This window comes from Drosophila serrata, unplaced genomic scaffold (assembly GCF_035046125.1).
Source record: "Drosophila serrata isolate PLE 108 unplaced genomic scaffold, ASM3504612v1 contig_275, whole genome shotgun sequence".
NCBI lineage: Eukaryota > Metazoa > Arthropoda > Insecta > Diptera > Drosophilidae > Drosophila > Drosophila serrata.
Window position 1 is genome coordinate 327,641 of NW_028257173.1, and position 13,877 is coordinate 341,517.

Here is a 13,877-nt window from a genome sequence, read left to right on the forward strand (position 1 = left end):
AAACCTTTAAGGAAAGTATATTTATTTTATTTTTTGTTCGGTATTCCAAGATAATGAGAATAGCTTTGTTAAAAATATCTAGATCGAATTATCGGAAACTAAAGATCGTAGAGTGGTGTTTCGCATACTGTATCGGTTGACCTATCTGGTAATCCTCTATTTCATCTTCAGGCTCTTCAGGCTCTTTAGCTGCCTCAGGTTCTTTATTTTTTGTGGCTTCCGAAACTTTTTGCTCTGTTTTCTCTCCAACAATATTTGGTACTGGAGCTTTTGATACTGGACTATTTGGATGTGGAGATGCTACACTTACTGCCTCTAGGCTTTGCACATCCATATCCAAATCGGAATCGGGTTCAATCTGTTGAGAGGACGTAGTTGAATGGATGACGCCCGGAGAGTTTAGCTCATAACCAGCATCGCAAATATCTTCAATACTTGTAACTGGCGATACATCTATTTTGGGTTTTGCTGTCGAAGGTTTGATCTTCTTTTTTTGAAAACTATGCCTTCCAACAAATTTTTCTTTTTTAACCGAATTATCTGAATCAAAATTCATCAGCTCATCGGTCGCCAGCACCCCGGTAACATTGTCATCTTTGAACTTTTTAACCAAGCTTAGAACTTGGCCGCGCAGAAACTTGGCCCTTTGCATTGACTCATGCGATACCGTCCTCCTCATCTTTGGCTTATGTTGGCATACCTTGAACATGGCAACACTTGGACACACCACGATGAGGTCGGAGGGTAGGACCATTGGCGGATTCTCAGCTTTGTCCATAATCTCGTCGAATATGTCGTCGAACAGATCGTTGTAGGTTTCGGCTACAACCCTTTCCGTTTCCTCCATCCAGCGCTGGCCGGGTACCGCCTGTCGGATTAGCTTTCGTATGATGGCCTCGGCTTCGTACCAGGATCTCTTATGTGGAGTTTCGCTCTCGCTATCCGAGGAGAAGAGGAACAGATCGTTGTCAATGAGGCGATCAATAAAATCACTGGTCAAGGTAGAGACTACGTCGAACGGCTCAAGTGTCTCCCACACCTTTCCGAAGATCACATCTTCCACAATGTACTGGGAAATCAGAACATTTTCTCCCCGTTTGATCACTGCCTCCACATCTGGACAAACCATGCCCTTCAGCATCTGCCGCAGTGGAACATAGGTGAGGGGATTCTGGACCATCTTAAAGCTATCGAGCCACCTGTTTATATCTTTATCAATTTGCTGCGCCATCTCGTTGACAGTCTTGGCAGCTGATTCACCCATTATATCATCTACGTCCCTCTCCATTATAGTATCGATATATTGCTGCGAGACATCCTGGACCCCGGAATGGGAACGCTGGAATATCTCCTCATACAGTATCCTCATGTCATTCTCCGTCTGCCTCATTCCCGCCTCGCTAGCCTCCCGTCTCAAACGTTCCCTGTGGGCCAGAATCGTGAAGAAGTGGAGCTTGCGCTGCGTCTTGAGTCTGCCCATTTCGTCGGAAAGGAATTGCATGATATTGCCAATATAGGTTCCTTCATAGGTATAAATTAGATGCTCTAGATCCTGTTGTCCCCTTGAGGTTGATTTCAATATTACAGGGTCCGCCTGCTTGGGTTTCTTTGGCTGAACTCTCGCTTCCTCAATCGGGTGAGAGATGCGAGTTTGAGAGTAACGAGCGTACTTCCTAGAATCAAACATTAAGCTAATGGAAGAGCTGCGCCTGCCTTCCGACCGTTTCAATCGTTTCTTCAGACACTTTGGATATATTTTGACGTCCGATTGCGTCCTAAGGTGTTTCAGGGACTCATAGAGCCTCTGGAGATTACGGTCGTTGCAGAAGTTTTGCTCGTACTCCCTCACATACTCCTTGGGCTTGGACCACTCCCTTAGCTTGCTGAATGGACACTGGACCTTCTTCATGTTCACACGCTTCTCCAGGTCATCGATCCTCATGTCAAATGCTTTGCGTTCGGTTACCGATTGATAACTTCGACGTGCAGGATCAACGCCGTGCCTTATCAGGGGACCGTAGAACTCGGAGCACGGAGATCCCAGATCTTGCATGGGACTCGGCTTCTTCCACTTCCGCGGTATGTTGGCCATTTTGATATACAAGCGTCGCATTTCTCGCTGAAACTCACTCTCGTTTTTGCGCAGAGCCACCTGACGCCTCTTCTCGATACCTTCGCAGGCCTGTTCGATTCTGATCCTTGAGGCTGCATGCATTTCCTTCTCTCGCTTATCAAACATCTTAATTACGATCTGGAGACGTATCATCTGACACTCCTGTATGTACTCCTCACGCTCGATCCACTGCTCCCATTCAAAGGCCTCGAGTAGGTTCTGAAATTTTGGTTTTATGGCGATACTTTTAGCCTCACTGATGAGCCTCTTTGAGGTTGTCTTAATGGCGTCTTGGAAAAGCCACCGCTTCCTGGCACGTTCTAAAATCTCAACTTCATGCAGTCCTGGTGGCTTTTCGCCGGGTATTAACTTGGCCAGAGAGAACAGCTCCAGGGTATCCGCATTTTCTTTGTTGCCGATTTCTGGTAAATAGGCCAAGGTCTGAGCAGAGGATTCCCTGGAAATAAGATAATTAAATGGAGGAATTCCTTTCCCGAGCATATCTTTGGTCATACCTATATAGCGTTTGTGTGGTCTGATCCTTAAAGGGACGATTGTCCACATATTTGGGAAAGAAATCGCACTTGTTCTTCAACTCCTTTCGAATAGGTTTCACGGGATTCAGTCTAATCTCATGAGTCGAATGTTCCAACTGTTGAGTTTTAAGAAAAGTGAGACCCGGTGCCTTAAAGTGGCATTCACTGTCTGTTCGCGGCAGATTTCCAACATTGCGAATGTTAGGATTATTTGCGCCTAATTTTACAACAATTTAAATAAATTCTTCTAAAATTTATAATTTTTATAAGAACCTACCTCCTGTTATTCGCATATCGGACGACCTCCTGTTGAAAGACGAATTTCCTGAACTTTCGCTGCCTCTGCGGGATAAATTCTTTTCTATTGGAATATTTCCACCTAGAAAATAATTATATTTAGAGGATCTAAAGATATCAGAGCACTGTGTGGAAGGACTTACCACCGGCTGGAATCCTGGTATCTGAGGATTTGGTAATCAAGCATGAAGTTAGGCCCCTTCCAATGAGCCTCTCATTTTCCTTGACCCTTAACACCTCCCCAAGATTGCGGTGCTGCTTTCCCTGGTTGAATGTAACTCGTTTCTTCTGCCTTAAGGAGTTCTCATCTTTTTCTTGAACTTGAGGTGGAGTAACTAGTTGGTTTTCGTGAATAAACTTAAGGATTCGTTCCCTCCGCAAAGCCTTATCCTTTGCTGATGACATTTTTAAGCTATTCTTGTTGTTTAATTGTTGGTAATCGCGAATTAAGTTTTTTCTTGTGCGTGTGTTTATTTAGTTATTTTATTTTAGTGTAATTTGTGTTCTCTGTTGTTATGTAAGTGGCTTACTGAGTTATTTGAATTGAAATGACTTGCTGTCATCCAAGCTCAAGGAATTTCTGGTTGTGCAAAGCATTTGGGTTAGTAGTCAAGGAATTCCTTACTCCCCTGACAACCGTTCCGCTGCTAGGGAGAAATCAACTTGTTTGTTAGGCCAATCGATAAGCCTCAAGTCCCCTAAAGTAATTGCTATTACATTTTTTAGTTCACACGCAATGATCGTGGAAAATAGACCTATAATAACTCTGAATGCAAAGCAGGAAATCGCTAAATTGTTATCTATCTAAGAAGAGCATCCCAGATAATAACCCAAATTTCCAATAATAATTATTGTAAATTTATTCAATGTATATACAGGTATTAAATGTATATAAAATGACCCAGTTAGTAATCGCTTGGTGGCGGTGAAGATAGAACAGACGCGAGGTCTTCATCTTGATTTGATGATTTACTCTTGGGAAGCTCTTGCACCGGATACTTATAGGCCTCCATGACGACATATCTGCATTCCTGATAGGGCTTACTCTTCTCCTCTTGTACTAAATCGCATAAACGATTCTTTTTCTTTACAAGACTTAACACTTGTGTAGCCAAATGGTGGCTCGATTCAGATTCAAATTGTTTTGGGTGTATTTGTAGAATGGTGGAATCCCTAGTCTGATCATTCTTAAGGTCTCGGTGTCCCGGTATGTCATGAAGTGGGGTAAGCTCAGAGGGTGGTGGTGGATTATCCGCTTTGAAAATGATTTCCACAAAAATGTCATCTAGCAAGTCGTTGTAGATTTCGTAAACGTTTCGCTCGGTCTCCTCCTTCCAACGTATTCCAGGTACCGACTGTCGAATGAGCTTCCGTATTATGGCATGTGCCTCGTACCAGGAGGTTTTCTGCTCACTTTCGCTCTCGCTTTCCGAGGAGAAGAGGTACAGATCATTGTCAATGAGGCGATCAATAAATTCACTGGTCAAGCAAGTGGACACGTCGAAAGGTTCGAGTTCCTCCCACACCCTTCCGAAGATCACATCTTCCACAATGTACTGGACAATTAGATTCGATTCGTGGCTCTTGAGCACTTCCTCTAGATTTGGAGAAATAATGTCTGCCATTAGCAGCCGCAGGGGAATATAGGTGAGGGGATTCTGGATCAGTTTAAAGCTATCCAGCCAGCGTTGGATATCCACATCAATTTGCTTGGCCATCTCGGTGACTGTATCGGCGGCTTCCACTCCAGCGATGCAGTCAATATCATCCGTCAGAATGGAGCTGATGTACTGATCGGTGACTTGGTTACTTATCCTAACCGAATTCTGGTAGATCTCCTCGTACAACATTCGAAATTCATTTTCCTTTTGCCTTAATCCAGACTCAAGTGCCTCCCGTTGCCAGCGCTCCTTCTGCGCCAGCAAACAGATGAATTGAAGGTTCCGCTGCTGCTGCATCCTTACCGTTTCCTCCCAGAGGAACTGCATCAAAAGACCAATTGCAGTGGCCTCGTAGCTGCTTATCATATTTTGCATGTCCTCGGCTTCTAGGTCCCTTAATATTATCATGGGCTTATCTTCAACATAAGCTTTAATTTTATGGAAGTCCGTCATTTTGGGTTTTGGCACCCCATAGGAATCATCTAGTTTCTCATAAAGATTGTCATAGACCATTTTATGTCCCAAAAATGAACTTCTTCCTTCGTCTGGAGCATACTTGAACTTTAGCTTGATGCACTTGGGATTTGTACGTTGCATTTCACCGGCTTGTCTTAAGAATTTCAACGAACTGTATAGGCCCTGCAAAGTCTTCTCATTGCAACTGTTCCTCTCAGCCTCGGCAAGCCTTGGCTTGGGCTGGGACAATTGGTGGAGTTTTCTGAATGGACACTTTAGGCTTCGAGCGATCACTTGCTTCTCCAGTTCATCGATTCGGTCGTCAAAGGTGCGCTGACCGGTAATGGAGCTGAAGTGGCGGCGAGCTGGATCCACTCCGTACCTAATTTGTGGGGCATAGAACTCGGAGCACTGCACTCCCAGGGCTTGAGTAGGTGTCTCCTTCTTCCATGTCCTTTGCATCTTGGTATTTAAGCGACGAATGCCCCTCTGGTAGGCGATTTCATTCTTTTTCAAAGCTTTCTGTCGTCGCTTCTCGATACACTCACAGGCCTTTTCTATGCGGGTCTTGGAGGCGGCATGCATTTCCCTCTCTCGCTTGTCAAACATCTTGATCAGGATCTGGAGACGCATCATCTGGCACTCCTGTATGTACTCCTCACGCTCGATCCACTTCTCCCATTCAAGGGCCTCTATTGCATTCTTGTACTTTCCAAACCTTAGATCCTTCTCCGAGAGTTGCAACCTCTTTCGATTGACCTTCACAGCCTCGTAAAAGGCCCATCGCTTGCGGGAACGCTCCAAGACCTCGACCTCATAGAGACCCGGTGGCTTATCGTTAGGCAATACTGAGGGAAGGACAAAAAGCTCTCGGGGATCTGGTCCTTCGGCATAAGGTGTTGGTAAATAAGCTAAAGTCTGGGCCGAGGATTCCCTAAGTAATTAACTTTTTAAGGGGGTTTTTTTAAAAGCAGTTGCAATAGTTGATCTCACCTATACAGTGTCTGTGTAATTTGATCCTTAAAGGGTGAGTCTGCAACATATTTGGGAAAGAAGTCACATTTGTTCTTTAATTCCTTGCGAATCGGTTGTTCAGGTTTCAAAACCACAACTTGTTCGGTCAAATTTGTATTCCGTTTTGCAAGAAACTTAAAACCAGGCGCTTGAAACTGACATTCGCTATCTGTTCGAGGCACTTTTCCCGGTGGTTTTCGTATAGTCGGATCATTCTCTCCTGGAAACATAACGAGGAATATATGAACAAAAAGTTAATATTATATTCCACCTGATTAACCCACCGGCAGCTAAACGAGGATCCCTAGAGGGTGTTGTAATCAAACATGATGATAGATCTGCCTTCTTGGGACTGGCACTGGATTTGAGTTTATTTGAAATCTTTACAGGTTCAGTTGCTTTGGACTCTCGGTTCTCCAAAATGAATTTCAAAATTCGCTCCTTTCTCTCCTTGGCTGCAGTTTTAGTTTGTTTTTTACGTTTTCCCATGTTAATATTATCAGTTATAGTAAGATTATGTCTTATTAATTGTTTAAAATATATATTTGTCCGGCCTACTATATGACGAGTAGTTAACAATCTGTCTGTCAATTAATTTGTATAATTTATTAATTATTTATCTAAATGGTTATTTTGGTATCCATTATGATTGATATATATTTTTCGTTCGTTTTTTATTAAAAACATGACCCCTTAATGGGTTTTTTGGCTCATCAATATCAATTTGAGTCATTGAAATGGTCAACATTAAACCGGCAAATCCCAGAAATCTCGGGGCAATGTATACAAATGACCTTAAATGGGGTTGACTTTCCCACCACCCCCGAACACCACCCACTCGGGCCTCGGCCCCAGCACGTTAATCATTTATTATCCGACATGTCTGTGATTATTTCGCTTTTTGTCTTGACTCGGCGGCCATATTTCATTTTCTTCTCAAGCTTTAAATTTTTTAAGTCATTGAAGATGTTTCTTGTGAACTTCCCGGGACTCCCTGCTAACTAATTTTATGTAATAATTTATGAGTAAAGTTTACTCCCAACGGGGGGATTTGGGGGGTGGGTATTTCGATAAGAAGTGTTTTTGACGATTAAGCGCAACACTCGAGCAAGTTGTGGGGCGTAAATTGTTGTTTTTCATTCCCAGCTCGAGGGTTTTAAACATTAAGAGTTCTTTTGTGGGCAATTTAATGCCAAAGTTTTCGCACAAAGCCAAACGCAGAACAAAAGGCAGGAGCAGTTTTTCGGTGGTTTTCGGTCTTGAAAAACTTGACCCATTTTGACAGCTTCACAGATTGCCAACTTTTAATTGGCATCAATTTTTATCAACTCCGGAAGAGAGCGCTTTTCTCAAGGTTCCCGATTGAGGGGACTCATATTCGTGCTAAGCAGGCACATTAATTATCGCCTAAAGGCCTCCTCCAATCCCCCCTCCAGTACACTTTCCCATTAATTACCTTTACTAAGCATTTCCCCATTTATCAGACTCGACTCGTCATCCTCCCGATTGCTCCTGGTTCCTGTAGCTAGCTTAGCATAAGGTATGAAAATGGGTTCACAGCGCTATCCTGTTGCCTGCGTGACCCCATCAAAAATAATGATGCTAATTAGGCAACAATGTTTTTGTCGAATGTTTAAACCGATTACAGCGAGTACCAAAATTTATCCTAGGCAAATCCTAGGAAATCAAGATCCTTGAAGGTATTTTTTTGTAACAATGGTAAATGGCTTGGCGAAAAGAAATTCTTAAACTTTAAGATGCTGGTAAAATCTATAATTAATCGTTTAATTAGGTACTTATTTTTGTATTTGTACTTTCCTTTTTGTTAAGTTAATATTACATATATTGTTAAATATTTTATATTTAAATAGAAAAGAAATTATTATAGGAACTACAAGGTTTTATCATTTTTCTGAGCTTATGTTTTATTTTACTTCAGGAATACCATAAGGAGTATTTATACCTATTTTAATAAAAACAAGAAAGGAAGCTAACTTCGGCACGCCGAAGTTTATATACCCTTGCAGATAGAACTTCTATGAATAAAAAACCATACAATACAAATTATATATCTTTATGTTAAAAAATAATCAAGTAATACCTGCTTTCATTTCATTCACCTATACATATTATATTTGCAGTTTTACATTCACTGATTTGCATTTTTCCTCCACATCAAACGATCGTTTGTATGGCACCTATATGATATAGTCGTCCGATTTTCATGAAATTTACCACAAAATTTAAGACTTAAATTAAATGCCTATACCTAAAATTTGATGAAAATCAGTTGAAAACTGAAAAGGTTATAAATTTAATTGTATTAATTTCTCGATCGTTCCTATGGGAGCTATATGATATAGTAGTCCGATCCGGCCCGTTCCGACATATATACGAGTGAGAGTATATAGAAGGCACACTACAAAGTTTCATTCAGATAGCTTCAAAACTGAGAGACTAGTTTGCGTAGAAACGGACAGACGGACAGACGGACAGAAGGACAGACGGACAGACGGACAGACGGACATGGCTAGATCGACTCGGCTGTTGATCCTGATCAAGAATATATATACTTTATATAGTCGGAGGTGCCTCCTTCACTGCGTTGCAAACTTCTGACTGAAATTATAATACCCTGCAAGGGTATAAAAAGCTTTGTTTAGATTGAATAATAAGCATGTACAGATTATAAAAATAGTATTTAATTCTACGAACTACAATATTCAAATTAATATAATAGAAATAAATTATACTTTTTCATTTAATCTTCATACGAAAAATGAATAATACAAACATACAATAATATATAAAACAAATATGTTTAACTTTTGTTATTTATTTTCCTATGTTAACATTTAATTCCCCCTAATATATAGTAATATATATAAAACAAATAAAATATCTAAAATATCTAAACAAATAAAATATCTATGTAGTTGTCAATTAATCCCAATAAAAAAATATATATAATGTATAAAAATTTATATCACAAAAAAATTTACTTATCTTATTAACGATTTTCTTGATATGCCTTTTTAAACAGAAAAGCTGGAAAACATTGATGTATCGATTATTATATCAAAATTTCTTCCCTCCCTAGTCTACAGACATAGTTCAATTGCACGACAGCGACTGTAATGTTTATTATTGCGCTTTGCTTTTATTGTTGGAATACAATAAAGTCGGTTAAGTTTACCGACAACTCGTTTTCGGTGCGCAGTTAGTCAGAGTTCAGCATTTGCGAGAGCAACAGCACAATGTCCAACGTGGAGCTTAAAGAATTGCTAAACAGTTGGGGATTTGGACATATATTTCCACTCTTGTTGTGTAAGTACATAAATAACTATATATAAAATATATTTATATAGTTTTAGCATATTGTAAAAATACAATTTTTTTAAAATTCATTTGTGTTAATGTTTTATCATCAGAAAACCAGTTCTGGCGTTCTCTTTTATTCTCTCTTACAAAAATTAAAAAAGCTTTCTTCATGCGGCTGGTTTTATCTTGCGCTCTCTGCAGTACTCTAACTGTTGCTTACTGCCTTTTGTTATTGCGCTCGCTTTAACTTTCTCTTATACATATATTTTTGTACATATGTACATATATGTACGAGTAAAAGCTCGGTGTGTTCAACAGCAAATAATACAAATAACAACAGTGATCAACAGCTGATGACTAAAAGCTAAGAACATAAATCTACAATATTTTAAACTATTTGTAATTTAAATTTCTTATTACTTAAGTAATTATTAAAATTATAAGATATATTATTGTTATATAATTAAACATACAAATTATTCATTTTTTTAATTTATTTTTTAGCTGAGGATATTACCTTAAAAAGATTGCGATTCTTAACCGAAATCGACTTGACATTTCTTTTTCGCCATTTGAAATTAGGTGAAAAAATTGAATTTCGATTTCATTTAAACGAATGGAAACGCAAAGAAGTAAGGGAATGAACTATTTATGATTTTAAATATTTAATTCTCTTGTTATTAATTTAGGGTTATGCAAGTAGCACCCAAATTGAAAGGGATTTAGATGATCATGTTCATCATCATCATGTTGAGCCCATACAACCAAGCACTTCTTCCTCGTCAACTTCAAATAAAATAAACCAACATCCAAACTTTTTTGTAAGTGCTTAACTAATTTATTGAACAGAAAATTTGTATATTCATTTGTTTTATTTATTTTTTTGTAATTTAGGATATTTTACTCACGCTTCGAGACCATCCGGCTGGCAACTATGTTAAACGAATTCTTAAAGAACAAAGTAGCATGAATGATACATCGAGAAAAATTCTGATTGAAGCCATTGTTACTCATATGGTTAAAAATAAAATAAAGCCTGGCAAAGCTGATTTCGATAGGATAGCCCATGAAATAGAAAGACAATTCAAAGATGACAAGGTATTTAGCTTTATTTATATATTGTTTATTTTGTATAATAATCACTGGATTTTAGAGAATTTATTATAATTGTATTGGATTAAGGCCCAGCGGAAGACTCTATGATAAGTATTACAATACGCTGAAAAAACTTAAGAAATACGGTGGAGTTTTTGATACATCTTCTTCGGGGAAAGTTGTGGGAAGCACTGAAGAAAAGATATCAAATGAAAAAGGTAAATTTCGTAAAAATATTAATGAATTATAATTAATAAAAATATTTAATAATTTGTAATAGCTATTCAGGCCCAAGAATGGCTTAAATCTAATAACGAACCCTGGTCTGTGGTCGAGGAGAAATGGCGTTTGTGCTATAAATTGCGAAGGGATGATATAGTTAACATGGATGATCGAAAACTCTCAATTTCTTGGCTTTTAACTCAATGGAGCTTATATTCCCATTTTCTGGGACATCTTTTGGTAAGCATACAATAATTATACTATTTACTATAATATTTAATGATTTGTTTTTAGGTTGAGATAGACTTTATAATGTTATATCCCGAATGCCCGCCATTAATGAGTAAATGGGATTTATTCAGGGAGAAAATAACGCCCATATTGAATGAAAAATTAACAGATTCAGTTAATTTCACTTACTTGGAGGAAATTAACGCAAACACTGAAGGTTTGTAAAGGTCATATAAACTACATTTTGCAATAAATATATGTATATTTCTTTTATGAATAGGTTCCGATCAAACTTTGGCAATGTTACTTCATGTCCTTCTCGTGTCTATGCGAAAACCTAATGTCAAGACCACGGTAAAGGACTCGCACATTTCATTTATGATTCAAGCTACATCATATTGCAAAGCAGAAAAGCAATTAGAAATGCTAAAAACTAAAATGTACAATAGTGGCGAGTCTCTGAAACCCATTGTAGTTGCAATTGGTGAAAATTTTGATTGTACCAAGTTCTATGTGTATTTTGATGATATTAAATATTCTGCTCCTGACTTCCTCACGGCATTCGATATAAGCTTTAAGATATTTCATGTTTTAAATCTTAAGTATCCAGCTGAAAGTTTTGATTTTTTGATGTTTATACAGAAATATTTTTATGACATTCATTTGGAAATGGACAATATATCACCTAACATATTATGTTTAATAAGTGACCTACAGTAAGCATTTTGTTTTGTGTTAAATATTATTATCTATGCTTAAAAAGTAACTAAGAGTTTATGTTAAATGTAAACTTAATCATATAATAATAATGTACATTTTACCAATACAATGATGCAAAAAATATAATTAAGTTTCTATAGAAATATAAAACAGTATATTTATTAATTAAATACTCTTTGGTTCATTAAACTTTCAAGAGATTTAAATTAAAGTTAATTTCTTAGATATCTCCCCTTGTGTGCTGTTCTCCGCTGGCTGAAGCTTTTCTATTTTCATTTTCCAAATAATGCGTATTTATGAGTAAACAATGAAATTATATTTACTTTCGCTTTGTCAATATTTGCATGCAATTAATTTTCCGAAGCTCCGGAAGAGCCCAGCCAGCATAACCATGACGAGCGGTGAAAAATCAAAATCAAACGAAGCATGGAGCGAGGGCAAAGTGCCGTAACGTGTGCAGGGGACCAGGAACCTTACTTTCCCGGATCCGGATCGGAAAAAAACCCAACCAAGTTTTTCGGGGGAGGGTTGGGTTTGGGTTTTGGGGTCTGCGTCCGGGTCTGCCGCAATTTACTTTAAAAGTATTGCTAACGAAGGAATCGAAGACGAGTGGCTTGGTCTTTGTTGCCACTGTTATTATTGTATCTGCCGTTGATGATGGGCGATGATAACGAGATGCTCCGCTCCGAAGTTTGCCAAGTTCCTGGCGTTTCCTTTTTGGCGCATCGCATCGTATCCTTTGTGGCCGGGGTTCCAGGAAAGTTCTGGCTAATGCCAGCCGCCTTTCTCCTTGAAAACTTCGTTTTGCATGCTTTGGACTTTTTTAATTAAATCTTTGAGCAGAAGACAAATAGAATTGGCCAAAGTGCGGCTGAATATTGGGGAAACGTCGGCAGAAAACCAACCGACCACTAAGCAATCTCCTTCCCAAAAATGGAGTCATTAAACTACATCAAACTCGTTTCGTTTAATGGCCGGCCCCGTTTAAATTTTCAGGCCTCGTCGAGAATAACAACATGAAAAGGGATCTCTCTGCCTTTGGCTTGTCTTGATTTTATGTTTATCAAAAATATTTTTAGGCACTTAAATTAATTTATAGCTCAGTGAACTGCCCCCTGAAATAGCTAAATATCATTGTATTGCCTTTTGGGTGGTGTTTTTTTAAAGGATCTGATCAGGAGCGGAACAAAGGGAGCAAAATAATTTAATCAAATTTGCTGGTAAATTTCTGAGCCAAGCAAAAGATAATTATATGTTTATTAGGATTTTTCATTTTCTTATTCGTTTTGCTTAAATTTAAGCAAGGTTTCTTTTGTTATTTTGTTACTTTTGCCAGGCTACACCCCTGCTTATTGCTGAATTAATGTCCTAAGCGCAAAAAATTGTAAATCAATATTTATTGTAATGTGCGTTGGTTGTAAGAGATGCTCTAAGGATAATGGATGCTTCGATTTTGGAAGATAATTTGTATTTCGAAGAATAAAGATTACATATTAACTTAAACATTCTTTTTGCGAAGTTTCAAGGCCTTAAATAAGAGATTATCGAGGCTCTGTATTGATTTGAATTAAATATATTAAGCCTAAGTTAATTAAAGTTTCATATATGTAAATTAATTATTAATATGAACTCCTTGGTAAATATAGAAATATATATTGTTCACGGGCTTAACTTCTTATTTTAAAGCTTAAATTTTAACCACTTGTTATTATTTGTATTATTTTTTTTAGGGTATACAATTTGGTGCTAAACTTTTGAGTTACTTTTGTTTTTCTATTCCCCTCTGTTGTGGTTTTTCTGGCAGTTTTCCCTTTTGTGTGTGTTGTGTGCCTTTGCCTTTCGCGCTTATGTCGTAAAATTTATGACACGAAATGTTTTTGGGTTTTTGGCATTACTTTCGGACGGTTTATCTGCGGCCATGTAGCACTCAGCAAGGTAGGCGGCTCGTTAGGCGTGGCATGTGGTTTTTCCGGCCAGTTCCTGGCTACCCTTCTTGCTCTCGATATGGGACAAGCATAAAAAACAGCGACCATATTTATTTATATATATATATATATAAACATTTTTAGATTTATGCACAGAAATTTGCATTTTTTTTTGTTATGCTTCTGCTGTGAATTGTGTGTTTGGGTTAGAAAGGGATTGGGTTGTGCGGATTTTCCATAGATTCTCCGGCGGAGCGAGGGCGCCATTTATCAACTAGTTCGCTTC

At 38.3% G+C, this 13,877-nt stretch overlaps 3 protein-coding genes across 4 annotated transcripts; 1 reads left to right on the forward strand and 2 right to left on the reverse strand.

The window, feature by feature from the left end:
- Positions 1 to 5: 5 nt before the first annotated feature.
- LOC110187213 (uncharacterized) lies at positions 6 to 3,532 on the reverse strand. Its single transcript, XM_020956612.2, has 4 exons — positions 3,090 to 3,532; positions 2,927 to 3,028; positions 2,629 to 2,866; positions 6 to 2,570 (listed from the first exon to the last, which is right to left on the reverse strand). Exons 1-4 carry the CDS (start codon positions 3,349 to 3,351, stop codon positions 89 to 91), a joined length of 3,084 nt encoding a protein of 1,027 aa, XP_020812271.2. The 5' UTR covers positions 3,352 to 3,532; the 3' UTR covers positions 6 to 88.
- Positions 3,533 to 3,781: 249 nt separating this feature from the next.
- LOC110187225 (cilia- and flagella-associated protein 91-like) lies at positions 3,782 to 6,649 on the reverse strand. The gene is made up of 3 exons (XM_086835188.1): positions 6,362 to 6,649; positions 6,057 to 6,297; positions 3,782 to 5,997 (listed from the first exon to the last, which is right to left on the reverse strand). Exons 1-3 carry the CDS (start codon positions 6,564 to 6,566, stop codon positions 3,852 to 3,854), a joined length of 2,592 nt encoding a protein of 863 aa, XP_086691314.1. The 5' UTR covers positions 6,567 to 6,649; the 3' UTR covers positions 3,782 to 3,851.
- A 2,539-nt stretch (positions 6,650 to 9,188) lies between these two features.
- Positions 9,189 to 11,831, forward strand: LOC110187229 (uncharacterized). Of its 2 annotated transcripts, XM_086834914.1 has the most exons (8): positions 9,189 to 9,404; positions 9,903 to 10,030; positions 10,088 to 10,219; positions 10,293 to 10,496; positions 10,552 to 10,711; positions 10,774 to 10,955; positions 11,010 to 11,163; positions 11,227 to 11,831. In XM_086834914.1, the coding sequence occupies exons 1-8, from the start codon at positions 9,335 to 9,337 to the stop codon at positions 11,664 to 11,666; spliced, it is 1,470 nt and encodes a 489-aa protein (XP_086691040.1). In that variant the 5' UTR covers positions 9,189 to 9,334; the 3' UTR covers positions 11,667 to 11,831. The 2 variants fall into 2 exon arrangements, with proteins under 2 accessions (XP_086691040.1, XP_086691041.1); XM_086834915.1 differs by lacking the exon at positions 9,903 to 10,030 and having other exon boundaries at positions 9,269 to 9,404.
- Positions 11,832 to 13,877: the final 2,046 nt, after the last annotated feature.

Bases quoted from the DNA above. Each gene is read 5' to 3' on its own strand.
- LOC110187229 (XM_086834914.1), top strand. From the start codon at position 9,335: ATGTCCAACGTGGAGCTTAAAGAATTGCTAAACAGTTGGGGATTTGGA. The intron at 10,712-10,773 runs GTAAATTTCGTA...AATTTGTAATAG, and splicing joins AAAGATATCAAATGAAAAAG to CTATTCAGGCCCAAGAATGG. The intron at 10,956-11,009 runs GTAAGCATACAA...ATTTGTTTTTAG, and splicing joins ATTTTCTGGGACATCTTTTG to GTTGAGATAGACTTTATAAT.
- LOC110187225 (XM_086835188.1), bottom strand. From the start codon at position 6,566: ATGGGAAAACGTAAAAAACAAACTAAAACTGCAGCCAAGGAGAGAAAG. The intron at 6,298-6,361 runs GTGGGTTAATCA...TTATGTTTCCAG, and splicing joins GGATCCTCGTTTAGCTGCCG to GAGAGAATGATCCGACTATA. The intron at 5,998-6,056 runs GTGAGATCAACT...TTAATTACTTAG, and splicing joins ATTACACAGACACTGTATAG to GGAATCCTCGGCCCAGACTT.
- LOC110187213 (XM_020956612.2), bottom strand. From the start codon at position 3,351: ATGTCATCAGCAAAGGATAAGGCTTTGCGGAGGGAACGAATCCTTAAG. The intron at 2,867-2,926 runs GTAGGTTCTTAT...TTGTAAAATTAG, and splicing joins CGATATGCGAATAACAGGAG to GCGCAAATAATCCTAACATT. The intron at 2,571-2,628 runs GTATGACCAAAG...TCTTATTTCCAG, and splicing joins ACCACACAAACGCTATATAG to GGAATCCTCTGCTCAGACCT.